Source organism: Squalius cephalus, assembly GCF_949319135.1.
Source record: "Squalius cephalus genome assembly, chromosome: 22".
NCBI lineage: Eukaryota > Metazoa > Chordata > Actinopteri > Cypriniformes > Leuciscidae > Squalius > Squalius cephalus.
The window spans coordinates 3,403,771-3,430,991 of record NC_137143.1 but is presented as its reverse complement, the minus strand read 5'-3'; the positions used below and the strand labels follow the sequence as shown (position 1 = coordinate 3,430,991).

General features: G+C 36.1%; 1 protein-coding gene across 1 annotated transcript in view; it reads right to left on the bottom strand.

Annotated features, from left to right (window-relative positions):
• rbms2a (RNA binding motif, single stranded interacting protein 2a) overlaps positions 1-19,760 on the bottom strand; it is a 58,758-nt gene extending 38,998 nt beyond the window's left edge. Inside the window, exon 1 of the mRNA XM_079857300.1 lies at positions 19,086-19,760. Within this exon, the coding sequence (XP_079713426.1) occupies positions 19,086-19,157 (72 nt within the window). The 5' untranslated portion in view covers positions 19,158-19,760. The remainder of the gene's footprint in view (positions 1-19,085) is intronic.
• Between the last annotated feature and the right edge of the window lie 7,461 nt (positions 19,761-27,221).

Sequence of the window (27,221 nt, the reverse complement as noted above, 5' to 3'; positions counted from 1 at the left end):
ATGGGTTTTAATATAAATAAAGGGATAGTAGGATTGTAAAATGTTTCGATGTGATTGATCATTTAATTAAATTACTTATTTAATAAGCTAATATAACGACTAATACAACATGTCACCAACACTGCCTCAGATGCGTGCTTGTCAGAATGTCTAGACCAGGGGTGCCCAACCCTGCTCCTGCCGATCGACTGTCCTGCATAGTTCATCTCCAACCCTAATCAAACACACCTGCCTTTAATTTTCAAGCGAACCTGAAGACGTTAATTGGTTGCTTCAGGTGTGTTTGATTAGGGTTGGAGATAAACTGTGCAGGACAGTCGATCGGCAGGAGCAGGGTTGGGCACCCCTGGTCTAGGCTATGCTCTTCCTGGAACAATGCGCTGTAAACGGCAACTAAACCCAATGAATTCACAACGATTTAATAAAATAGTGTTCTCATGTTATGTAATATGACAGTCCCAATCATAGTTATTATTAGTCGTGCATTGCTGTTGAGCTGGGCGCTGAATGAACACCTGTAAACTTGCAAGCGCGGTAACTCAAAGAAACGCATCCTATATGAGATTAATCAGATATATACACAATAAACCTAATACAAATTATATCTGCACAAAATGACGCGAATGCACAAGTGAACTTGAACTAAGTTACGTGCCATTCAGAATGACTCATGTTGTGGACGCGCTCGAAGAAACTAAACCCAAATAATTCACAATGTTTTATTACAATATTGTTCTCTTTATGTAATATGACAGTCCCAATCATAGTCATTATTAGTCATGCATTGCCGTTTGAGCTGCGCGCGCTGAAGCTGATCACCGTACGCTACAGCGTTCATTCTTAACCAAATGCATCCTATATGGATAGGCCTACACAAAATAAACACAATATTACAACTTACATTTGCACAAAACAAAAGGCTGCGAATGCACACGCAAACTATTCATGATTCACATATTCATGATGAATGTGTAACTCCGGCGCGCTCGCTTTACATGTTTCGCGGTTGAGCACACGCACGCGCATGAACCTGCTTAATCCACGGTCGATTCGTTTTATTGATATGTATTATCGTCAATTAATCGTTAACATCCCTATTCGATACACATCACGATACTGAACTCACGATACGATATTATTGCGATACTTCAAGTCATATGGTAAAAGGTTAACAAAAAATTAACTGTTGATTAAAATGCTAAATTTGGTTTTACATTGTGTGTGTAAATGAATTGGACTTGGTGCTGAAACCCAAAGCACAGGACAATAGAGACACCAGAATAACAATATTCATGATTCTGAAGCTGAAAATATAGATTTATTTTAGACGAACATGCTTTCACTGTCACTGACTAGATATATTTAAAATAATGTAGGACTTTTTACTGGGAACATCAGACATTTGGCATCATCAGGACACACAGATATTCCACCATTGCATTATTCTACATTATATTCAACAGTAGTTTAATGTAGTACTGACACTAAAACTCTGTAAACTTGAATTTTTTCTCACACAGAAATGTTCATTTAAGGTGAACTATACACGATACATATTATTGTTGCATTTTTGTATTGCGATATATTGTGACACGATATATTGTTACACCCCTACAATAAAAAAAAACATTTTTAAAAGTATCCCAAAGCCTCTATGTCTTCTGAAGCCACACAATAGCTTTATGTGAGGGAAAAGTGAAACTTGGGTATCGTTTCTACCTACCTAATAATAAGATATTTTCTACCATCACAATTTTGGTGATCACAAGCGATCAGCGCGAGATACGCTGTGATCAGATCTCAGAAACCACACACTGAGGAAGTCAAAACCACATTGAGTTTGTAATACAAACACTATCTAGAGCCCTATTCAGAAGGTAATTGCTTCTCATGTGGACGTCTGTAAAAATTAATTTGCATGGCTCTTAGTGATAAAAATGAGTTCTGTGATCCTACGAACCCAGGAAAGCGCTGCTCACGTGGTCTGCTGTACATAACATGTTATATGCTTGGATTAATTAGAATAAATTCATATTTACTTCAATAGAAAAATAATATCCTATTTATTTTCTGGTTATTTAAAGGTCCTATATTGTCAAAACTGAAATTTCCTGGCTTTTTTCATGATTACAGAGGTCTAGGGGTGATGAAACTACCATATAAGTTTCAAAACAGTCGATCCACAGACACATGCACACAGCCTGCATAAAGTAGCTGTGCCTTTTCACGAGCCGTTGTGACTTCCGTATAAATGTGATGTCAGAATTACTCAGTCTCCACCCCCACCAATGGTGGGTCACTCAGAAAACAACAGGCCAATCAGAAGAGAGGCTCGTGAATATTAAGTAGACAGGCCAAAATCGACCTGTTCTTGTCAGAGCTCCTGAGAAAGGAGCTGTAAAATATATATTGAGATGTTTTTTGGTACTTATACCGCAAATATATATTCTAAAGGGCATCAAAACCTAAAATAAAACTTCAGAAAGGTGTACAATATGGGACCTTTAATCTCCTGTTTAAAAATAGGAAGACAGATGCGCTACAGTTAAAATTGTTTTCTGTCTTGTATTTTCTCTCAGAATGATGGATGCCATTTTAAAAATGTGGAAATTAGCGGAAATAAGTTACTAAAGCCTCTTATTTACATGAGGTAAACATAAAGCTGCTTGGTTTATATTTTTAATGTATATAAATGCTGCCATAATAACGGCCCATTTCAAAGGTGTACATGCTTTTCTTTTCTTTCTCCTTTGAGCAGTGATTTGTAATAATACATATGTGATATGTGATATGTAATAATATTAGTTCTTCCAGCATTTCAGTAATAAAAGTGTAGGCTAGATCAATGAAATGCATCCTAAGTGCAATAGTTATTGTACGGTCAAACAGGATTTAACCTGAATTTTTAATTGATCTCTTCTAGTAAACTCAGTGATGTGGATTCGGGCAGGAATAAATCACTGCGAGACCTTGGTGTTTGTCAAAAAACAGTAGGTAATTCGGCTGGGGATTTTTACGCTGGTGGTGGGAGAAAAACACTGACATTCTGGATTCGGACGGCAATAAAATCACAGACTAGACCCTGTAAATGCCGAAAATACCTTACGTTCCCCATGAGAAACAACTACCGTCCGAATAGGGCTTAGGGCCTTATGACTTCCAGATTTAAGACCGTCAAATTTTGGATGAATAAATCAAAAGAAGGGTTGTACACTAATAAAATTGTGATATGGACTAGTGTCTGTGAACATTGAATGGCAAATAGACTGAAGTCTGCATGTTAATGACCAAACGTATCTTTATAAAAGTTGACAATGTTGTTGCAGGTGAAATATAACTAGAGATGCACCGATCGACCGGCCAGGGACGGGAATCAGACGATTTTCCGCATAACCGGTCCGTTTTGTTTCCAGCGGCACAGGCAATAACATCAGTGACACACACCAGCTTCCTCTCACTCACTCGTCTCATTCGCTCCAGTTACAAAGTGCTTGTATTGCACATAATTTGACTAATTCCCGCAGGTTTCGCACTCGTACCAAAAGCGTGTGCATTACTGATCCATACAAGTCGCCTCTCAAACAGCTCGAGAGTCGCAAGTACCAAAATGAGTGGCTGAGTGATGAGTGATACACACACAATTATGTCAAAATGCCTGTCTGGGCAAATAATCAGTTAAACACGGTCAGTTTTGAGAACGAAAGACAAAGAAAATCACTCGCTGCTCTTGACTTTTGTAACTTTAATTGTAAGCATTAATCTGTATTTCATTTTTACAATGAAGACTATCCAGTGTTATGATTACTTTTATTTCTGTAGTATTTCTTACCGGAATACTAACTTACTGTCAGACCCAGCTGAGAAACATAAAGCCATGTTTATTTCATAGCTCGCTTTATTCAAATGCATTTATTCATGCTGTTGTTTGCAATTATAGTTTATTTGTTCTTATTTTATTTACTTCTGTTTTTTTTTAATGAAAATAAAATTTTGCATTGAAGAAAAGTAGATTTTTGTTTGTATCTGCTGTCAATTATAGTTCTTAGAAAATCAGAATCTGGCAGGTCCACACGGAAAAAAGCGGAAATCGTCAGGTTAGATATTTCAAAAATAAAATAAAAAAATATATAGCCTATTCTTTCAAGTCAAAAAAAAAAAAGAAATCATATTTATTACTAAGATTCAACTAAAAGCTTGATGCAAAATCCATAATATTCTGGAAGTCGTGATCCACTTATCTCTCTTTTGCGGTTTGATCCGAGAGTCTCGTGGGAATCATTACGACACACTCAATGAGCCATTCTGCACTACAAAAGAAATGAATGTGCTTTCCCTCTGAAAACAAAAGACATTTGCAGGAAGATTGCATGAAAATAGTAGAGAAAGAACATCACATTAAGCAAACTATTCATCTCTCACAGCTTTCCCATGTGACGCTCCACACTCCCTGTGTGTTATCACTCTGGGAAACGCTCCGGCTGCCTTATTTGCTCTTGACGGGGTTCAGAGAAGGATAAAGCGTCCAATTACAGACATCTGACTGCGAGAGGGGTTATAGATCACGGCCTGCTAGTTTAAGGATCCAGCAGCACAAATCAAGCGTCCAGGGGCCCGGCGGGGACCCGCTTCAGTCCTGCTAATTATCAGCCGTCCTGCTTTTGTGAGCCCGTCTTCCAGAGAACCTCAAGCCGATCCATGTCTGTTGATTCATTAAAAATACTTCAAGGGTGATGAATACTTTAAGCAATTTCAGAGCGGTTCAAAACCATTATTTGAATCAAACTCGCACCACGACGTCTCCAACATCCACAATGACTCACAGAGAACACGGATGCCAAAAAACACAGATCAATGAACAAATACTACAATAATTAGACACAGGGAACGGCTTCAAAGTACTTTTAGTGTGGCCTTGCCAACAGTTAGAGCCCAAAGATCAGAGAAAACCATAGTCAGACGAGTCGGCTCAATTACAGGGTTTCTGCAGGTTTCATAAAGCTGAATTGAAGACCTTTGTAGGGAGTCGTAAACCGAACGGTAACACTCTCAGAAATGCGTCATCATACGTATTGTTATCATTAAGCATAAATGGCTAGGAAGCATGGTGACATGTAAAAGCTTACAAACATTAATTGTCCATGTTACAAAAGTAACATAAGACGTACAGTATATACAACCCCTAACCAACAACCAGAATGTGACTCTGTAGTCTGTATGTCCAGTGTTTGCTATGGCACCTGAGTGCTGTTTCAAAACAAAGAATATAACTAAAGTAGATATTTGCGTATCCATCTGAATTCTGCACAAAATGCTGTGTTTTAAAGCGATGTGGAGGAGAAACGGTTAGAGATCAGGAGGAAACTGCAGCTTTACCGAGCTCTAAACTCTATTGGCTGTTTAAAAAAGGGGAGGAGCTGATCGATATGCCCCTCCCTGTCTTCCTGTTTCAGCGGGACTTTAATAAGAGATAATGCGATGGGTGATGTTACTGTATCACTGGTGTCAATATACTTCGATAACTTATAGGTAACACAACTAGGGTTACAAAAGGGGAGAAACATTTTCGGAAACTTTCTATGGGAAGTTAAGCTGTATCATATACAGTATTTATAAATACAAGCATTTTGTTTAGTCTTAAGCCAATATGCATGCCAACTAATAATTAAAAAATTAAAAAATTACATTTTTGACTTAAAAATGTATGTGTGAGTATAACTTTAATCGATTCTTTCATTAAACAACAAAAAAGCAAGAATAAAGCTGAATAACATAAACTTATCCCCTATGATTCCCATTCCAGATGTAAAATGAAAGCAGATTGAGGGGTGTGTCCTCAATAGCCCTGAAGTCAGTAGTGTGTGTGTGTGTGTGTGTGTGTGTGTGTGTGTGTGTGTGTGTGTGTGGAATGTGCAGGGTAGAAACTTGACTGAATTTGCATTAAATCAGTTTTTTTTTTAAGCCAAGATTATTCTGCAAAATGAACATTTAAGTTCCCTGTTACAGGTTAACCTGAAATTGTGCAAATTTCCAGTTTTTTCCCATTAATTCCAATGGAAGGTTTCCAACTTTTCCCAAAAAAATCCTAGAATTTTGCAACTCTATGCACACACACAAACATATGGTGTTCTTCCACTGTACTTTTCCAGAAAGCCTGGTCACCTGGACAACCTATTCCATGCAAGAATATATATATATATACATACATAAAAATCAATGTCTTTGAAATGAATGCCTTTCATTTCTGAAGGAACTCCTGCCGTATTCTGAGAACATGCATGTGTAATAATGTCCTCTGAAACCCAGTGACGTTTACACGCTCTGACATTCACCTGGAGTAAACTCACTGAGTCGCTTTGGTGACTGACACACCACAGCATTACCGTGGTTTTCAGAATCTAAAGTTTTCTCTGAGTTAAGTTTGATAAACCTGCATGGTTCCTGTTGTGCGCAATTCACCAATACACAATCTACATGATATTTCTAGGGCTGGACCCGAATACTCGAATATTCGAATATTCGTTCGGTGGGGTGGTATTCGATTGAAAAATTTGACATTCGAATATTCTTTTTTTTTTTTTTTTTTTGCACACCTGGGATCCCCCGCGAAACGGTTCACATTCGCGCTTGAACACACACTGGCTGCGTGGCGTGAGCGTCTCAGCTGCGTGGCATGTCCGTTTTTATTTCGGCTCCCATGTTAACAGGTTGGAGTTTGCACACTGCCTGCGTGAGACACACGGAAAACGCGTGCATGCTAGAAATAGAACCGACGCCAGTGTTCCAGCAACGGGAGTGTTCTCTGGCTAGAGCGCAGAACAGCGGAGTGTGTGTGGACCGAAGTACATGCCTGAGCTTGTGTTTTGGGTTAAGCTGCGTTGCTTTGACATTGTGGAAAATAGAATAATAGAAACAAAATGTATTAGCCTTTTTACCCCTTATTATCAATCTAAATTAATCTATTCTCTATTAATTCTTTATTTAAATTTCATTTTTCTTTATTTAAATTTAGTTTTTTCTTTAATTAAATTTCATTTTTCTTTATTTAAATTTAGTTTTTCTTTATTTAAATTTCGTTTTTTCTTTATTTAAATTTTGTTTTTCTTTATTTAAATTTATCGTTTACTGTGTCAGTAATTTGTTAGTCAGAAAAATATAAAAAATATTAGACTACCTTAAAAGTATTGCTTAAGTTATCAGACCTGTGTGTGTGCGTTTTATATCACTAGTGCAGTGTCCGTTAGGAGCATATAAGCCCTGCACGCGTGAGGTGCGCCGCTTCCCGCTCGCGCTGTTCTGTAGTTTACTAAAAGTTTAAATTCTGAATGTGTCGCGTCTCGCGTGTCCATCTATATTGCACCAAATGCGACACTGCACTCCCTGTTAAGTCGATTGGATGAACGGTTCTCGAAATAATCAAAATGCAAACGGACAGACAGACACATAGAGATTCCTGCCTTTATTAGAGAGAAGAATATGTTCAGCCCCCTCTCTCCGAAGCTTCGAATATTCGATGTTCATTACGACCGAAGCTTCGAAGCTCAAAAAACGGTATTCGGACCAGCCCTAGATATTTCATTAAAAAATAATAACTATTACCTCTGAAAACATGTGGCAGGGCAAAGTATAGCAATGAACAACTAAATGCATACAGTATATAAATGAATAAATAAAAAAAGAAGAGAAAAAATACCTCCGCTATTGGACTGAATAAGAACCAGGCCAGAGATTTCTGGTTCTGGATTCACAAAACATTCTTAACTTTTAACTGTTCTTATTTTTATCTTCTACTAAAGTCCCCCTGTGGTGAAAATCAAATTTTTAATGTTGTTAATATTTGATATGCTTCAAGACAAAACATGTGTAAATTCATAAGTCGACAGCATTGCTGAGTATTTCCTCCTTAAAACTGCAGTGAACCAAAGACAGTCTCAAACACACGCTTTGAAATCGCTGGTGTTTCTGACGTCACAAACTACCTTGTAACCAATCAGATCAACGTGTGATCGTCAACCAGTGGATCTCTGAGCTGAGTGAGTGAGTGGAGGCGGGGCTCATTTGCATATTCATAGAACCGCGCATATTAAATGAGGCAAGGGTGTCGAGTTACATTCAAGATATTTTAAGGCATGAAGAATTTTTTTCAAGGAAAAAACATTTAAAAATGTCATTTTGAGTTTTAAGGGATACAATTATTGTCTACAGGGGGACTTTAACAGAATGGGATGCTAGAGGTTTGAGATCAGATCAACGTGTGGGCTTTAGCATATCATTAACTGAAGTTTCAAGAGAAGTCAGGTTATCCCAGTATATTTTTCTGTTGATATGAACATTTGTTACATTTAGCAATATAGCGGGTGAATTATGTATATGATGTAGCCTATATTATGATGTTATGTTGAACTGTTTTTCTCCACTGACCTTCTGAGTTTTTCAAAGCATTTCTAAGGATACTGGTTGTTAAACGGCTGCTGTCTGACTCTGAGATGCGAACGGGAACATGGTTTTGTAACATTAGCATCACATTATTGGCCGTTTAATAGTCAAGCAAAAGACTAATCATATTAATTACTGTTATGTGTCTGACGTTGTAGAGAGTGATACATAAAACGCATTCCCGTTCTGATACATCGGCTTGTACAGCTGGTGTGAGTGAGTGGAGGCGGGACTCATTTGCATATTCATGGTTTTGAGTATATTAAATGAGGCAAGGGTGTAGAGTTGCATTAAAGCTATTTTAAGGCAAGAATAAAAAAAAAAAAAATCACAGGAATTTTTTTTTTGTTTTTTTTTTGAATATGTCATTTTGATGATCGAAGATGAGTTTTAAGGGATACAATTACTGATTGCAGGGGGACTTTAAGACTAAAGTCAAGAATCTTTTTCTAACAATAATACTCTTTTAAGAGTTTTTCTTAAGACTGTTTTAAAGATATAACAGGAATCTGAATTCCTGAAAAGAATGTTCTTTAAAATCATTGTAAATAACCTCTTAAAGTTAGCATCTAGCAGCTCATAAATACCCAACGGTAAGATGTTCAATTAATTTATTGGCTTGTTTAAAAAATATTACGTAAGTTTTGGCAGCATTCAGCAAATTTAAGAGGGCCAATACACATTAATCATAAACCCCATGCTAATGCATGATTATCACGATTATAGTGTTATTATAGTGACTTTTCTCAGGGTTGATGATCAGCGAGTCTTCTGCAAGAATCACTGTTAGATCAACAAAGCTTGAAAGAAAGAACAGATATAGAGAAGACTGAACTGCAGATTTGAAGCCCGTTCTCTTAATTTAGCCTTTATTTTAACTGAACTGTTCCCATAACTCCATATTAGGTGTGAGAAGAGGAAACACACTTCCGATCGGATGGCTCAGAGAGGAACTCAGATCCCATGTCCCAGTCCAGTCCGACACAGAAACGTGTGTGTGTGTTTTATTGGATCCTCTGGTCTTAATTAAGACTCCGGATATCCTCAAGCCCAGCGTCCCGATTTAAGCCTGTTCCTTAAACATCTCGGAGAATTCACCTCCTTTTCTTTTCCTGGCTGTTTGTTCTCTCTGTGTGTGTGTGTGTGTCCTGTGGGCCCCTGAGCTCAATTACATTCCAAGGATTTTTGGGATGTTCCTAAAAGACGCATGACTTTCCTTCTCTTCCATGAACTATATGCCAGTCATCACACCTGCTCCTCCACCTCATCCACAACAGCAACAGAGAAAACACAGCAGATTAGAAGCATATTGCTGTAACGTGTACGTTCTGTTTGGGTTTGTTTGGACTGTGTTTTCCCGTGCTCGTTTGCCTGTGATTTCCCGTGTTTTCCCGTGCTCGTTTGCCAGTGTTTTCCCGTGTTTTCCCGTGTTGTGTGTCCCTATAGTTTGGTTGTAAATTAACCCCACACCTGTTCCTGTTCTGTTAATGATCTCTCCCAGTGTATTTAATCCCTGACTTCTGTCTGTTCTTTATTCCCTGTCGTTTTTGTGATTAAACTGGTTGTGTTGCTCCCTGTGATTCCACTGTGGATTACTGGATTGAAGACTACTCTTTGTTTGAGTTCTTCGTTTTGCGCTTTATTAACACTACCATCCGTGACAACTGTAAGCAGATTCAACAGTTACACAACAGCAACCAGTAATACTAACAAATATTACACAATTAATAATAACATTGGTAATTTCGTTACACTTGAAAAATTACAATTAAAAAAAGGAATTCTTTGGTTGAACTTTGATAATTCCTCACATTGGAAATACATTTTCTTCATATGAAACCAGACTGTAAACTGAGCTGAATCGCCGTGTGTAGTGAAAACACGACAGTGAAATTACACATAATAATTATGTTTTGATTATAATTAACAGCAATACATCTAATATAATAGTATGCTTTTTATATTACATATACAGGTGACACTTGAAAAATCTGAATATTGTACAAAACTTCATGTATTTCAGTGATTCAAATTAAAAGGTGAAACTAATATATTTAGTATATAACTATAAACATATGCATGATTATACTTTTCAGAGGGAAAACATTTCTGTATTTAAAATCCTTTTTTTATTATTATTGATTTCATGTAATATTCAAAAATATTTTGAATTTGGGGTTTTCATAAACTATAAGCCATAATCATCAAAATTATAACTTTTGCACAATATTCTAATTTTTTGAGTTTCACCTGTATTTACTACTATATTATTCCACATAGAAAATATATATATTAATTGGGTTGGGTTGCTCATTGTTTTGTATTTTTTCTAACTGAAAACAGTTGTAAACCACTAAAGAGCAGCAAATTCTCATGAAATCCATGCTTTAAAATACTAATTATATCAGATTGGATTTAACGTTTTCTGCTCAGCCAGTTTTGTCACCAGAAAAAATAGCATATTTCAAGGGCTTCTCAAACAGCAGTTTTAATGTGACTTTTATACAGTGAAAATATCGACACACACTTCAACAATTCTCTCAAGCTTTCTGTCTTAAATAAAAATGTAATAATATGGCTATTGCACACAGACACATATTCTGTATTTAAAAAAAGTTAAATTGTGCACTGTGGTTTATGCTCTGCAATGAACAAAAATGACAATGATCAAACTTAATTGCTTCAGTTTACAGACACTTTGTTAATATGCTTTGCATTGCTATAAAAAAAGAGACGTAATTTTGTCGTCTCATAACACACACACTCATTCTCACACACATTCCTCCAGCCGGGGAGACATCACTCTCGCTGTCTGTCTCGCATCTTCATTACCGTGTGTAACGTAAAACAGCGTTCAGCGGAGGAAACCTGACGCTCTTCCGTTAACCTGATTCTGCTCGCTCTTATCTTCTCTTGGTCTACATTTTCAGCTCTTCCAAAAATAATACATTTTCGGTAACACTTTACAATAAGGTCTCAATTAATGACATTAGCTAATATGCAATATATTTGGTAACACTTTATCTCGACAGTCCACTTTAGACATTTTACTAACTATAAGTAACTCCATGTCAACTAGTCATTAGAGTATGTTAACAGAAACTGTAAATGTAATGGTAAAGTGTTAACATATTTTAAATTATATCACCATTTTGTACAGTTTACAATAAGGTTTCATTAGTTGGCATTAGTTAACGTGAACTAAGAATAAACAATACTTTCACAGTATCTATTAGTTCATTTCAACATTTACTAATATGAAATATATATAAAACAAGGTTGTAGGCTATTTGTTTAACATTAGTTAATGCACTGTGAACTAATACAGCTGTATTTTTATTACCTAACATTAACAAAGATTAATAAATACTGTAACAAATGTATTGCTCATTGTTATTTTAGTTCATGTTAATTAATCCATTAACTAATGTGAACTATTATGAACCTTATTGTAAAGTGTTACTGAATCATTTTTTCCTGTAGTCCACTTGCGATGCTTGTCAAGGTCATTTTATTTTTCATGCAGAATTGTTTCATATTTCCTCAATTTAAATGTTGTCTCTAAATTAATTGAAACAGACAGGGAAATAATAAAAATAAATGCATACAACAGCCAATACTAAATTCTAGCAAATTATATCAAAATCTCAACCGGTTGTCGCATTTCCACCGTCAGACTGTATACTCAGCTAAAGTGAACTCGCTTTAAATCTTTATTCAATTAGATTTTAATGGAATAAAACACACACACACACACACACACACACTTCAGTCCTGAAACCCATTAGTCTCAGCTATCCGATTTCTTTGTGACTCTCATCCTGATATCCCATGATAGGCCAGAGGTCGTTCTCGACACTTTGGATTTCCTGCATCCGAACGCACAACAACTTTTTGCTCATTTTAACACACATAAAAGACCTCATGATGACACAGACCTCACCGGCGAACCAGATTTAACCGAGTACAACATGTTCCTGGATCAACATCTTTATTGATCCCACAACAACATTTCAATCAACCAATCAGATCTGAGGGACGAGTTTAGGCTTGATCAGGGTTACATCAGTGTTATTCACACATCATTTCCCTCGAGCTTAAGGGATAGCTTATTATGGGTTGAGTTAGGTTTAGTGGTAGGGATAGGATTGGGTTAGGATTGTTTAAAAGCGGACAAACTTCTTGTGTTGTTGCTGTCCTTTTTAGGTAAACTTTGGACTTTCTTAATTTCTGAGACTAAAGTTAGTGGGACCTTTATAGTTTTAGCTCTAATGTTTAAAGATTTACTTCATGGAAATGATGCAGATGTAACATTTTACAGTATATCATATTTCAATATTAAAGTATATCATACTCCAATATCTAATCAAATGATGTGTCAGGTCTAATATCCCCTTAACCTAAAACCAGCAGATCCATCCAGAATTAAACTCAATTACACGACACAACATCATCACATTCATCAATCCTTTTCATTCATCAGTCAGTCTTTTCAACCACAATACATATTTAGCATGTGTTTACATTTGTTGTAGTGTTCACAATTTAAACGTATAGAGTAGACTGGAGAATCTTTAAAGTCCCTCATGGTGTAAATCCAGCTTTTAATGTTGTTTATGTGTCTATGTGCTGTTTTTAATATGCTTTAAGACAAGCCATGTGTAAATTCATAAGTCGACACCATTGCTGAGTATTTTCTCCTTAAAACTGCAGTGAACCAAAGACAGTCTCAAAAACACGCTTTGAAATCGCTGGTGTTTCTGACGTCACAAACTACCTTGTAACCAATCAGATCAACGTGTGATCGTCAACCAGTGGATCTCTGTGTGAGTGAGTGAGTGGAGGCGGGGCTCATTTGCATATTCATAGAACCGCATATACTAAATGAGGCAAGGGTGTCGAGTTACATTCAAGATATTTTAAGGCATGAAGAATTTTTTTCAAGGAAAAAAATCTTTTAAATATGTAATTTTGGTGATCAAAGATGAGTTTTAAGGGATAAAATGATTGAAAACAGGGGGACTTTTTTTCCTTCAATGCACTCTCTCTCTCAAGCAATGAATGCTTTACAGGTAAAACAATGGCAAATTGTTGCTTAGAAGGCAATGATTCAATTTAAACAGCAACATTTCTTACAATTTGCAATCACCTGACATATCTGAGGCCGAAATGCATCAGTGTGCAGTTTTCCTGCAAAAAACTTGGAAAACAAAACGCTTGGAAAACCGCCGCCATTCAAGAATTCATTAGCACAGCAAGAGCCCCAGCAGAAATAGGAGTTCTGGGAAATGTAGTTTTGAGTAGCGTCATTTTAAAGGCAGTGTGGTAATTCAAAACCTTCTGCCATCTGGTTCTATTATCGCCTCCCACTCACAAAGAGCCTTTTCTCGTCCCTCGGCTCGTGTTTATTTTGTGTTCTCTCTTTTGTTTACTCTTATGGCACAGGTACAGGAACGAGAGATCGGGTCAGAGAGACAGATGAAGAGAGATGGTCGAGATATGTCTGGAATTCTCCACATGTGCACTTAACCTGCACATGAACTCTGGGATACGGCCAAATGTTTTTCAGCTAGTCATGGGAGTAGCGTTCTCTTCTCACCACTAACATCACAGTTCACTTCAGTCATAGTGTTGTGAAATGTGTCTCAGGAATATAGCTATGGTGAGAGATCTGTATAAAGCTTACATAGAATTTACAATTTACATAAGATATATTTGTTTACCAGTTTAAAATGTCTCTGAATATACCAAAAGTATATGGAAATGTTTGTAAGGTTATTTAGCTGTCACTTATTTTATTGTGAAAAACAACAGACAGAAAACATGAGAGAAATGTTTCACAGCAAATGCTTATTAATATTATTTTGCAGCCGATCAAATGTTCAGTTTTCGAGTTATTTGAGTGTGTTTCTGCTTTAAAATTCATTACGAAACACTGCTATTTGAGAAGCCCTTCGAAGAGACTATGTTTAACTAGAATATGGTGATGAAACTGGCTGATATTGATATGAACTATAGAATTAATAAACCCGATTCAACATGATATGATCTATTTTCTTGGTATTTAATATCAATAATGTGTATTTCATAAGTATCTGTAGTGAGTGCAGGACACTGTCTGAATGATTCTGATAAAAATGTATGCAAAGACTAATAATTCTCTGTCTGTAATTATAATCATTAAATAAATGAATAAAACTTTATAGAGATAACCTAAGACAAACACAACAAAACACATTGGTTGTTGTTGCTGAAATACTAAACTTAGGCTACAACTAAAATATCAAATACTCAAACTGTAATTCATATGCAAATTAATCTTAAAAACTTAATGTGTTTAATAAAATGAGAAACAATTACAAAATAAAGCATAAGAATGTTTAAAATGTTAGAAATATATTAAATGTTCTCCGGCATATAAGCCCACACTGGACTTGCCATGTTACAATTTTAATAAACTTTATGCCAATTTTAAAAAGTTTATGCCAAAAAATAAAAACTATTAAAATAGGAGATACATTTTCTTTTTAATATGCACTTTATTGTGGGGCTTTTCAGATATCTGTGAGACCATAAACATATCTGGGTTTGATCTCTCTCTATCCCTATTTTTTCCTCTTAAAGTCATGGAAATGCAATAGTGAATTTTCATATTTTGTTGTTGGAGCAAGTGGGAATGCAAAAATGATATTTGCTTTGGTCTCCCATGTGCCTCTTTTAACCTAACTATAGTTTACTTCCACTTTCCAAACCTGGAGATGTGAAAAGGCTGAATCCACGCACGCACATTGTGTGTTATAATGTAATGTAACCTGAGCGCTTTACATTCAAACGTTCACAACAGTTGCACTCAAAAAGTTGTGGGAATGAAATGTTTATTTCATGGCATTCAACCTTTCATATACAGAATCAATGCACAATGATATCAGTGAGAAGAAAGGCATACTCTTTCAGCACTGCCAGTAAAGGCACTGGGTTATACTGGTCCACGACACCACTGAGGCTCTGCTTCAGTTCTCCAGTCCTCTTGGAGAAACTAATGCCGTGCCATTTCTTAAAGGGGCTATGTGTAGCTTTTTAGGTATTTTGTTATCTAAAATCCATATTTTTATTAATAAATATGCCCTCAATGGTGTACAAATACCTCTGCCAATGATCAGACTAATCCTCGTAAACAAAGAATTTATTATCTTTATATACATAGGACGGGTAGGTCCACGGAGGCTTCCATGTAGTTCCGCCATCTTGAAAAACTATAATAGCAGAGAGGGACAAAAAGTACAAGGCCAACCCGTTTCCACAACGCGTTTCGTTCAGAACCAGCGTCACGTGACTGAAGCCAGCAGAAGCGGAGGAGCAGAGCAGAGAGAGGCGCTTGTCACTGCCCCGGCAAGTTTAAAAGGCTGCACTGTACGGTTATTTATACACCGTTCATTCATACATATGCTGAGTCACAGGATAAGGAGTCCTCGTCGTCGAAAAAGTCCAAAATAGACCGTAAAAGGAAACGTGACCGGAGAGAACAAAAACTAGAGTTAATGTCGGGATAGCTAATGCAGGAGAAAGCTTTCAAAAGAGACCCTGAAGTTGCCTGCTTTCTTCTCCACAGGTAAGTCAATGTTACGGTCTTAATTACAAGCTTTTTTTTCATTGCTTGGTTGTGTACTTTATTATATAGACAGTAGAACATTTATAGTTAAAAGTTAAACAGGCTCTTTGATGAATAGCAGCTATTGAGTAAAGTAACGTTAGAGAAGGCTCTGATGATGATGATATCTAACAATGCACATACTTCAAAAATATAACGAGTACAGAATGCATTACTACTAATTACCATAGTTAATGTTTTTCACAGTCAGTAATTGATAACTGTAACATTCTTTTTTTCATTGTTTCAAGTTTCAATTTGTTTTAATTAACAAACCTGTTCACCCGAAGAAAAACTCGAAGTGCTATTATAAGACATCCTGTCATAGCTTTTTGGTACATAACGGCTACCGTAGATGCAACGCGCATTTGAAAAAGTGAGGCGCTGGAGAGCATTATTCGTTTGAATGCAAAATACAATTTCACCACTAGATGGGAGAAATTCCTACTTAATGTCCCTTTAAGTCAGACAGCTGGCAATTTGTTTGCAGTGAGTAACCTGATTAAATATAAAAAGTTACATTTTATTGGGAAAATTGTGATTACTGAGATTATTCTCTCCTAATGCGCTCCTGATGAGATGCGCTGATCATTTGCATAAAAATAAACTTTTCTAAACTTTGTCGCATCGATGGACACATGGTGTCATTTAATGACCACAAAAAACACAATGAAAATGAGATCACATTGCGGTGTAAACCCGGATTAACTGACATTTGAATGATTAGCATGCATGTAAAGTCCAGTATTTATTAACTTTCCCTGCAATGACGAACATTTTCGTCATTTGTGAGAAAACACTTCACCGCCATTTGCATTTTTTCCGGCTTTCCGCGTTTTCACTGCTATACGGTAGGGGGCGCTATTACACATCTTCTGTAAGAGCACTGAATCTCCTGAGCAAAACACAGGCGAAGACGCAGAAACAAGCGATAGCATACAGTATGGAAGCAGATGCATATGTAAAATAACGCAATCATCAACATTAAACAGCATATAAACGATTTTCTCAGCTTTTTGCTCAAAATGTTGCTTTTTTTTTATTAATCTCTTGTGTTGAAAAAAAAATGCATGAAGCTATGTTATACTAAAGCTATATGTTTATAAAGAGGGTCTGTTCTTTCTTTTGATATATTGCATGTTCAGATATTCATACCACAAAAAATATTCTACGGCCATTAAACCTTTAAAAAAAAATGCTGGCGGTGGCTGTCAACTTTTTTTCAAAAATGCTGGCAGGGAAAGAGTTAAGAACGCTCAAATAAGTTTTTGTGGACAAGAGTCAAGCTGCTTTAACAATGCATTTCTTGGAAAAAGAAAGCGGAATTTCATTTCACTTTCATTTTTCAAATTGCAATCAGTTTCCCAAGTCTTTATCGGTGACGTTATGTTGGGTGTGACTGAGCGACACACACACACACACACACACACACACACACACACACACACTCGCTGCGTCATGAGCCGTGCACACATTAGATTTACTGACTGTAAACATTCCAGACACATGCACACCTATCATCAACAGTTTTCAGAAATCAATCATGCCACTTCTCAAGCGTTCATCTGCTGAGGCACAGCAACACCAGTGTCTCGGGTTCAACTCCCAGACAACATACATGTATTGCCTGAACACTATACATGTATGAATCACAGCAGCTGCCAAATGTAATGTAAAACTGTGAATGTGAAATACATTGACAACAATTGTACCTTATTACTTAATTTAATATAAATTAACATAAACAGACAATTATAGGTTAATTATATATTAAATCATAATTTATATCTGCCTACATTATGTCAACTCAATAGCCTATATAACTTTATAAAGCTATAATTTTGTTCTTACGTTAATAAATAAATAAATAAATAAAATACTGGTGCGTTGACATAAATAAATAGGTAACACATTTTTTTAATTACATATGTTTGTAGGCTAGTTACTATAGCAATAACTAAATTATGCACAATTACATGCAACTAACTCCAAACCAAACCCTACAGTAAATACATGAAGTTATTTAGTATTTCTCACTCAGTAGCCTAATTAAATGTATAATTAGTGTAACAAAGACACCTTAGAATAAAGTGTTCCAAGAAATATCGAAAAGATAGCATTGATTTTTATCGTCTAAAGAATGAGTGACATTCAGAAAATGTCGCATTTGATAAGCCCAAAAAATTCTTAAGTTCAGGGAAACAATGGAACATTCACATCCTGAATTATGTAATGTTTAACCCCATCTACAGCTCGGCTCCTAAGCGACGCTACAATAACGCGCACATTATAAACAACGAAGCTGGCAACACTGCAAGCGCGCGCTTCGTTTATTAAAAATGTAACTATGTTGCGTCGCGCGATCGCGATTTAGCTGGGTCGCGTCGCGTTGCTCGTCGAAGTTTCTTCGGTCCTTTAACAAACATGGACGGTCACAAGAGGCGTAAACATAATGAGTTTGCTGAACTGAAACTTATTCCCATTTTATTACTCTCCAACGCAACAGTCGCGCGCGTCACGGTGGGTTGTTTTTCGAGGGGTGGGGCGTTGTATTTTCCCACCGATGAAAACTTGCAAACATCAAAGCATCCGCATCCCTCTTTTCACACGATACAGAACATGTCGATCCCTCGCCGATACAGCTCACATTTCAACGGTTCATATCTATCGATATCTATAAGACCTTCTTCGCGGTGGGAAAGTAAATTTTCCCATAATTTAGGCTACTTTCAAAGTTCGATAATCTTGAAACTTCCCGATGTATCCTAATGTATGTGGTTTTATAACGACTTGAATGATGGCGAATGTAGATATTATTGCCAGAAACTTATGAAAGCCGCCATTCCCAACAAAACCAAGCATATCCCGAGGCGTGTGTATCCACAGCTCGAGACAATGATCCCACAGAAAGCTGAAGTTGATTTGTCAAGGACACTGCAGCTCACATTTGTCACTGGATTTGGAAAGCAACAGTCAAATACACGTAAAAGTCGGATCGCGTTACCTTTTTGCTGTTTCTGCTGTTGTACCCGTTGTAGGGGTTGAATCCCGTCCTCGGAGGAACGGAGAGCAGCATTTTCTCCTCCGCGGTGTCCGGAGCGGCGAGCCTGACGTCAGTGAGAGGAAGTTCAGGCGGGATCGAGATCGAGTCCCGCGTCGCGTCGCGTCAGTAGTATCGCGTCGCCAAGACTCTCCGAAGCCGCTGCCGTTCACACTGTCGCTAGTCTCTGCACTGCGAGTCGTATAGTGGGCGTTCGTATAGTGCTATATATCGCTATAATGTTATTGCTAGACTATATCTATAGAAAATACTCATCACAAGTTATACAACTAAGATATCATTCTAATTTGACTAAATTAGGCTTAAAATAATTCAAAGTAACATTATGCTGTTGGAGAGTGTTGTTATATTACCCCAGCAGTGTTCAGTGGATTAAATAATTTACTAGACTCACTCATACTGTCATAAATTACTAAAATGTCATTCGAATTGGACACATAATCAATTTTCTTGTCCCTAATAATAATCAAGATAATGCAAAACTGTTAAATGAACTGCAACAGTGCTAAACTTGCATCATAAAATTACATCATTGTATGAATCAAACTCACTAAGACTGTCGACAGTTTCTTTTCCATGCATCGTTTTATTATGTGTGTGTGGTAACAGACTACAGTCAAATCACCGCTCCGGATCTCTGTCTTGCCTGCACTCGAGACGGTGACGTGAGCTCCACTGACAGCTCCTCCTATTGGTTGTCGCTCGCGAAATTCGCTTCTCATTTGCATAAAGTCGACATTTCTGAACTTTTGTCCACATTCTGTTGCTAACGGTCACTGTCGCCGGAAGTCAACCTGCGGGAAACATAAACATGTGAACGTGTTAAAATCACTTAAAAAGTCAAAATGTGCCGTTATTCCTTTATTCAGTAACAGGGAACGTAACATTTGGCTAACTTTCTGGCAGGATTATGAACAAATGTTCTTCCAGTAACAATAATACAATGTTTGTTCAATATATAATTTTGTTATAAGTAGGCTAAGTGTTTGAAGCAAAATTTGGTGATTAACTTAATAATTATGTATGGAAAATACCATATACACAAACAGAAATGGACTAATAATAACCTAACATTAAGCATTAAATTGAGGCCTTAAAAGATGAAGAAATAAGAAGAAAATTTAGAAGAAACAAAATTAAAGCAAAACAGATTGTATAGAATTTTTGAATCCTTTTCTTTTTGGAATTTTTGGTAAGTTATCCCCTATATATATATATATATATATATATATATATATATATATATATATATATATATATATATATATATATATATATATACAGGGTTTTTTTTTTTCCTGTTTCCTTTTATGCTATTATGAATGTAATAGATAATAGTTACATTGTGATCCTCTGTATGTGCATGTTGTTATTGTTCTGTTATGCAATAATTAATTAAAAAAAAGCTGCAAACGCTGTAGAACATTTGGGAAAAGTGCATCTATAGATAGGCTGCTTGGCATTGTATAAAGCCTGGTTGGTGAATAATTTCTCTAAAGAGAAAAATTTTCTTTGGGAAAGTTATACTTTCTTTTTTTTTTTTTTTTTGTCTTAATCAATCCATTTTTAATTAAACTTTTATGTGTTACTCGTTTTTTTAATGAAAGCATTTTGAATTATAGGGGTGTAACGAGACCCTCATGTCACGATTCGATACACATCACGATAATGAACTCACACGATATTATTTTCGATACTCCAAGACACATGATAAAAGGTTAACAAAAAATTAACTGTTATAACATTAGAGATAATTAGAGATGTTAATTAGAGATTCATTAACTGTATAATTAAAATGCTAAATTTGGTGTTACATTGTGTGTGTAAATGAATAGGTTTGGACTTTGTTGCTGAAACCCAAAGCACAGGACAATAGAGACGCCAGAATAACAATATTCATGATTCTGAAGCTGAAAATACAGATTTATTTTAGACGAATATGCACTGTCACTGACTAGATATATTTAAAATAATGTAGGACTTTTTACTGGTAACATCAGACATTTGGCATTATCAGGACACACACATATTCCACCATTGCATTTTTATACATTATATTCAACATTATATATAGTAGTTTAATGTAGTACTGACACTAAAACTCTCAAAACTTGAATCTTTTCTCACAGTAATTTTTATTTTGGGTGAACTATACACGATACATATTGTTGCATTTTTGTATTGCGATATATTGTGACATGATATATTGTTACACCACTATAAATGACTATTGTGTAAGAAACGTGCTACACAAATAAGCCAGAAATGCATTTCAAAATGTCAAAGAATCAATTAAATAACCCTTTTAAACTAAAACCTTCCAGCTACACATATTCCAGAGTTATGCCTGATATTAGGGACAACCTGCGGAAATCATAAACATGTGTTAAAATCACTTAAAAAGTCCAAATGTGCAGATATTCTTTTATCCAGCGAACAGGGAAAGTTTTCTAACCTTTGACAGGTTTTAACATTCTGGCAGGGTTACGAACAAATGTTCTTCCAGGAACATTTATACAATGTTTGTTCAAAGTTATCTGGTCTATAATAATGTTCTCAAAACGTTAACATAACATTATCTATACATCGTTCATGAAACATTATTTTCTGAAATGTTTTAGCTGTAACATTTTTTTAAATGTTACTATTTATTTGAGAACATTCAGAAAGTATTCAAAAGTAACATTCCCATAACATAACCAAGAAAACCATTTTTTACAAATTTTAAAAACTGGTTGTTTTGAACGTTCAGAGAACAGTCAGAAATAATGCTTTCATAACTTAAAGGGAACGTTAACAAAACATTACATTATGTATATTTTCTGCTGGATCTGTCAGCTGCTTTTGACAGTTTTGACACAGATAACCACCAGATTCTCCTGTCGACCCACATGACTCAGGGCATCTCAGGAACCGCACACCAATAGGTCCCGCCTCTCAGGTACTGTAGATCCTTTAGTGTGTCTGGAGTGCCTCAGGGCTCAGTGCTGGGACCACTTCTCTTCTCCATCTACATGACATCCTTAGGATCTGTCATTCAGAAACATGGCTTTTCTTATCACTGCTGATGACACACAACTCTACCTCTCATTCCAGCTGGATGATCCAATGGTACATGCTCGCATCTCAGCCTGCCTGACAGACGTTTCTGGAGGGATGAAGAACCACCATTATCAACTCAGCCTTGCAAAGACAGAGCTCCTTGTGGCCTCGGCCAACCCTAACACTACACCACAACTTCTCCACTCAGCTTGGTTTGTCATCTAGAACTCCATCCAGGAACCTTGGAGTTGTGATTGATGATCAGTTGAACTTCACAGACCACATTGCTCGAAATGCCTGGTCCTGTTTGCCTTATACAACATTACAAAGATCAGGCCCTTCCAGTCGAATATCGAGTATTACTTCATCGGAATGGTACGAAACTTGATAAAGGTTTTGGCACTTGTTGTGTGAACACACACACACACACACACACACACACACACACACACACACACACACACACACACACACACACACACACACACACACACACACACACACACACACACACAATCATGGACATGATTCAAAAAGGTTAAATGGTTCTGAAAAAAAAAGCATTCAAGATCTGACAGATTAAATTGGAAATTAAATTTTCAGGTCTGTGCTCCAAAAGTGAATAAATGTTTTATAACTAGTGCATAGATATGTTTTAGTACCATAAAATCCCTTAAAAAAATCAGTTTGGACTGCAAACACCAGGAGCACCAAATCTGCAAAGGAATTATCAATTTAATACTTTTGGCATCCAATTTCTCTTAATTTGTTTTTAATATGCTTATCTATAGTGATGTAATACAATATAACATACAACATAAAAGTAAAGGTCAACATAAAACTCACAGCTCATGTTCAGCATAATTTCTCAATGATTTCCAGTTGCATAATGACAATGTAAGAGTTGACAGCTCTCATAGTTTGATTTGTTTCTTGTATCGCTAATTTAGTAACTCATGCATAAATTGTGATCATGACTTACAGTCACTGTTGATCATTGTTACATTATGAACTGCAGTAATATACAATAATGCCCATTTGCTTAATCTCCTTGATCACTTTAGGTCTAGTGTTCATTATTCTTAATTTGTTCTAAATACGTCACTTTGGCAATTCCTTTTATTCACAAGATTTGACATATAAAGAATGCTGTCTGGACTACGGACAGAATGACCCTGAATGATAGTGAATGAGAGCTACTCTACCGATATACGCATGTCACTGTGGAGATTCATATGGTTTGGGTATAAACAGGTCTGTTGCCAAGCAACATAGCCCCCAGTTATGGACATTTTGTCTCATAAAATCCACACAAATGAGCTATTGAGAGCCTAAGCGATACACGTGAGATTCTGTTCGTTTGTATGGTTGTTTACATGGTTACAAGCAGTTTAAGTGTTGCTTTGACACTTCAACAGAATGATAATATGATTAGAAAAAGTGCGTTTTACGTTGCATTACTGTAAAAAGTGTTTTTTTTTCACACTGGCGAGACTGAGACAGTTCATGTTTTATTAGGTCATCTTTTCCCCTGAAACTTTAAGATTAATGGCACTCAGTCTTAAACAACTCTCTTTAATAGGCATACCAAATGTTTTTTACATGTCAGCAAAAAATAGTGAAGAATAGATCATTTATGAACTGTATATTTATTGAACTGGAGTGATTTCTAACTTTAAAATTACTGTAGCTATTAGTTTACTTAATCCGTCTAACAATGCCCAACAAGAGAATTATACTTGACGCTTGTTTTTTTATTTTTTTTTATTTTTTTATTATTCGCCTTTATCCATTCATGTATAATTGTATTTTTCTTTATTCATAATTGCATGGTGGAGATAGATCACAACTGTGGGACAGTCAATACATTTCAACAAATATTGATATGGTTTATGTTTATTTCCATCTTTGTTTAGATTTTCAGTGTAATAATCATTTTATGATGGAAATCTCTATTTTAAGGGTCTTTCAATAAAGATAAAAATAAATCTGATAAACAAAAATGTTTCTAAGATTGATGACATGATATGAAAAAGAAAATGAGGGCCCAAAGTGTTTGGAGCATCTGTGTTGTTGACAAAGACAACTGTGTAGTGCAGTTAACATGATGCATATTTATGTGTTGTTCTTTACTTTGAAAATGTTGCCATATCACAATAAAACATTTATAGTACAACAGTAAAGTTTTTCCATAGATTTTTTAAAATATATATATAAAAAAAAATACTTTTTAAAAAAAAAAAACAATAAATAAAAGGACAATTTTTGAAGTTATATATTTAATAAAGTTCTGCACACCTGATTATATTGCCTGTGATTAATATTTAACAAGTTTTGTACAGTGTGTCTTTTTGGTGTCGTTGTTCAGAAACCTGAACCAACAGAGACTATGGACTCAAGTCAAGGCTGTAGTTGCTCCAGTGAACTGCCTCAGTAATGTGGTGCAGTTGCAGGATGTTTTTGCAGAAACATGGTAAAATGAGTAGATGGCGACATCTTGAGTTCAGTGTTGAAAATCAAAATTGAATTTGTGTGCTCCTCCCTTTCACACCGCTTCCATTAGCACTAGCGAGTTGAAAACGTTGAAAAGCATGTTTGGTCTCTTTGTCTGCCTTATGCACTTTCATTAACCAAGGGTACAAGGTTGTGCTGGTTAGCATGACCCGTAGGCAGTATACTTAAAGGAGAACTCCGGTCAATTTTAACATTGAGCTCATTTTTGTGTAAATTTGGAGTGCTGTCAGTACAGAGAACAACGACAAAAATCGGTGTTGCCTACACCGTGTTATCCTCTTTTTAAAATTTGCACCCTGTTGACTTCAATGGGGCAAGTACTAAACCTGCTTTTAGCCTCTTAACATCCTTGATGTGTCATTACAAGTGCCCAGCCATGTGAGTGATTCCTTCAGAGTGAACACGGGTTAATCTGACTGCAGTAGATGTGAAAGATATTAATAAAAGTGATGTTATTTCAGCCAGCGCACATATACCTGTATTTTCTTCCTGTTTTCGGTCGAAGTCCACAGTAGTCGATTGTCGAGTTCACGCGCGTGATAACCTATGCGCGTGAACTTGACAATCGACAACTGTAAGACAATAAAATAAAGCAAGACAATAAAATAAAAACATTTCCGTTCAGTTTATCAGAGAAGTACACATTTAAAATCCTTAAAATCTCTGTGTCAGTTTTGAAAATGTTATTGTTCCTTTGATAATTAAGTTGAATTCCTCAGTTGGGGAGGGGGGTGTTTCTCTAAAACAATGTGGCAGATATACAGTACATACTCTCATCTCTTAAACACTGGCAGTGGCAGATATACAGTACAATACTCTCAGCTCACACTACATTATGCAGTGGTGTGGCAGGATTTCAGTTAACGATGCCATAGTGTCTGCTGAGCAAACTCAAAGTGTCTTATATGAGTGGTGTCTCTCAAACTCAAAATGTCTCCTTGCAGACTTTCGTTGAGTCAAGAGTGGCTTATTACAGATGCTTATTTCTGGTACCGAAAAAATATGGCATGCTCTGCCTCATCTTAGACCTGAGACTTGAAAATTATCACACTAACAAATCCTCTTGCGTGTTTGGCTGGGAGACTAGTGAAAAAAGTATATTTTATTGTATTAGAAATATATTCCCTTTTTCAATAGTACATTGCAAAGACACTAACAAAAATTGTACCATCTTTAAATATATTAAAAGTATATTAGCATCATGCTTTTACCTATTTTCACAATACAACTTTTAACACACTTTAAAATAATTGCACTATAGTATATTTTCTAAAAATATATATTTTAGAAAAATATACTTGAAGTGAAAATTCAGTTTATTTTTTAAAAGTGTATTTATTTGCACTTTATTAAAATATATTTTAGGTATATTTTAACTGTGCGCTGGAAATACTTTCAAAATACATCATAGTATAGAGTAGTATTTTGTACAAAGTATAGCTAAGTTTCATTTGTCTAATAATGTACATTTTTTATTGAAGATAAAGTATGCAATTTGTAGTTTTTGGAATAAGCCAAGCTCATTGTAGTCCCTACCAGCCGTTTGTTGTAGTCCTTAAAAAAACTATTTCTTAAAGATATCTCCCTTTGCTTTAAACTTTGAGCGTTGTAACTTTGCAGATGTTGTTTATGCTCAAACAGCAACATTACACACTAACTAAAGTTAAAAAAGTGAAATCATAGTAAACCACCCCTTTAATTAATGGAAACATACAGACTGTGCAGAGCGGTGGGTTCACAGGACCAGGACTGAAAACCACTGCTCTAGCCCTCTGGATCAACAGTGCTGTACTGTCAGGGTAGTCAAGCATGGGCTGGGATGTCCTATGCAATGGCAGACAGGCTTTCAGCATCTGGTTGGATGTGGATAAAGTGTGGCATATGTCTGGTTCATCTAGTCCTCAGGTGCTTTCTCATCCTATCCAATTCTGTAGTCCAGGGAGTAAGAGCAGAGATTGAGCCATGTCTCAGGACCGAGCTCCTCCTTCAAGGACAGCAAGCCAAATTCGTTTAGCACCATCTATCAAGACTGGATGTGCAGATGAACTCATGAAAAAATTTACAATTGGAAAAAAGACAATGATTGAACTAAAAAAACAGTCTGTGCTTGCCAAGATAATATGTCTGTACAAGTTTATTTTTTGTTTAGCCATTTTTCTTCCACATGTGTAGTAAGGTGAAATGTGTGATGGAGACAGCGCACACACACATCCCTGTTGTATTGGGAGCAACTTTATGATTCTAGAGGTCTGAAAAACATTGGGATACTAACCATAGCTTTGTTAGCTTACACACGACTTCAGATAATCTGAATCGATGACTTGACCATGCTAAATGCGGACTTCTGAAAAAATCATGTGAATGTGCCTGATCGGGACCTCATTTGCATGTTATTTGCATAAATTGCACAATTTCCCATTTGATTTGTGGGGACCTTGCAACAATAATAAGTATATTGCTAATAACAAATTATATGCATTCATATTAAGTAAATCCTCAGATTTCATTTGTCCATTTGCCCTT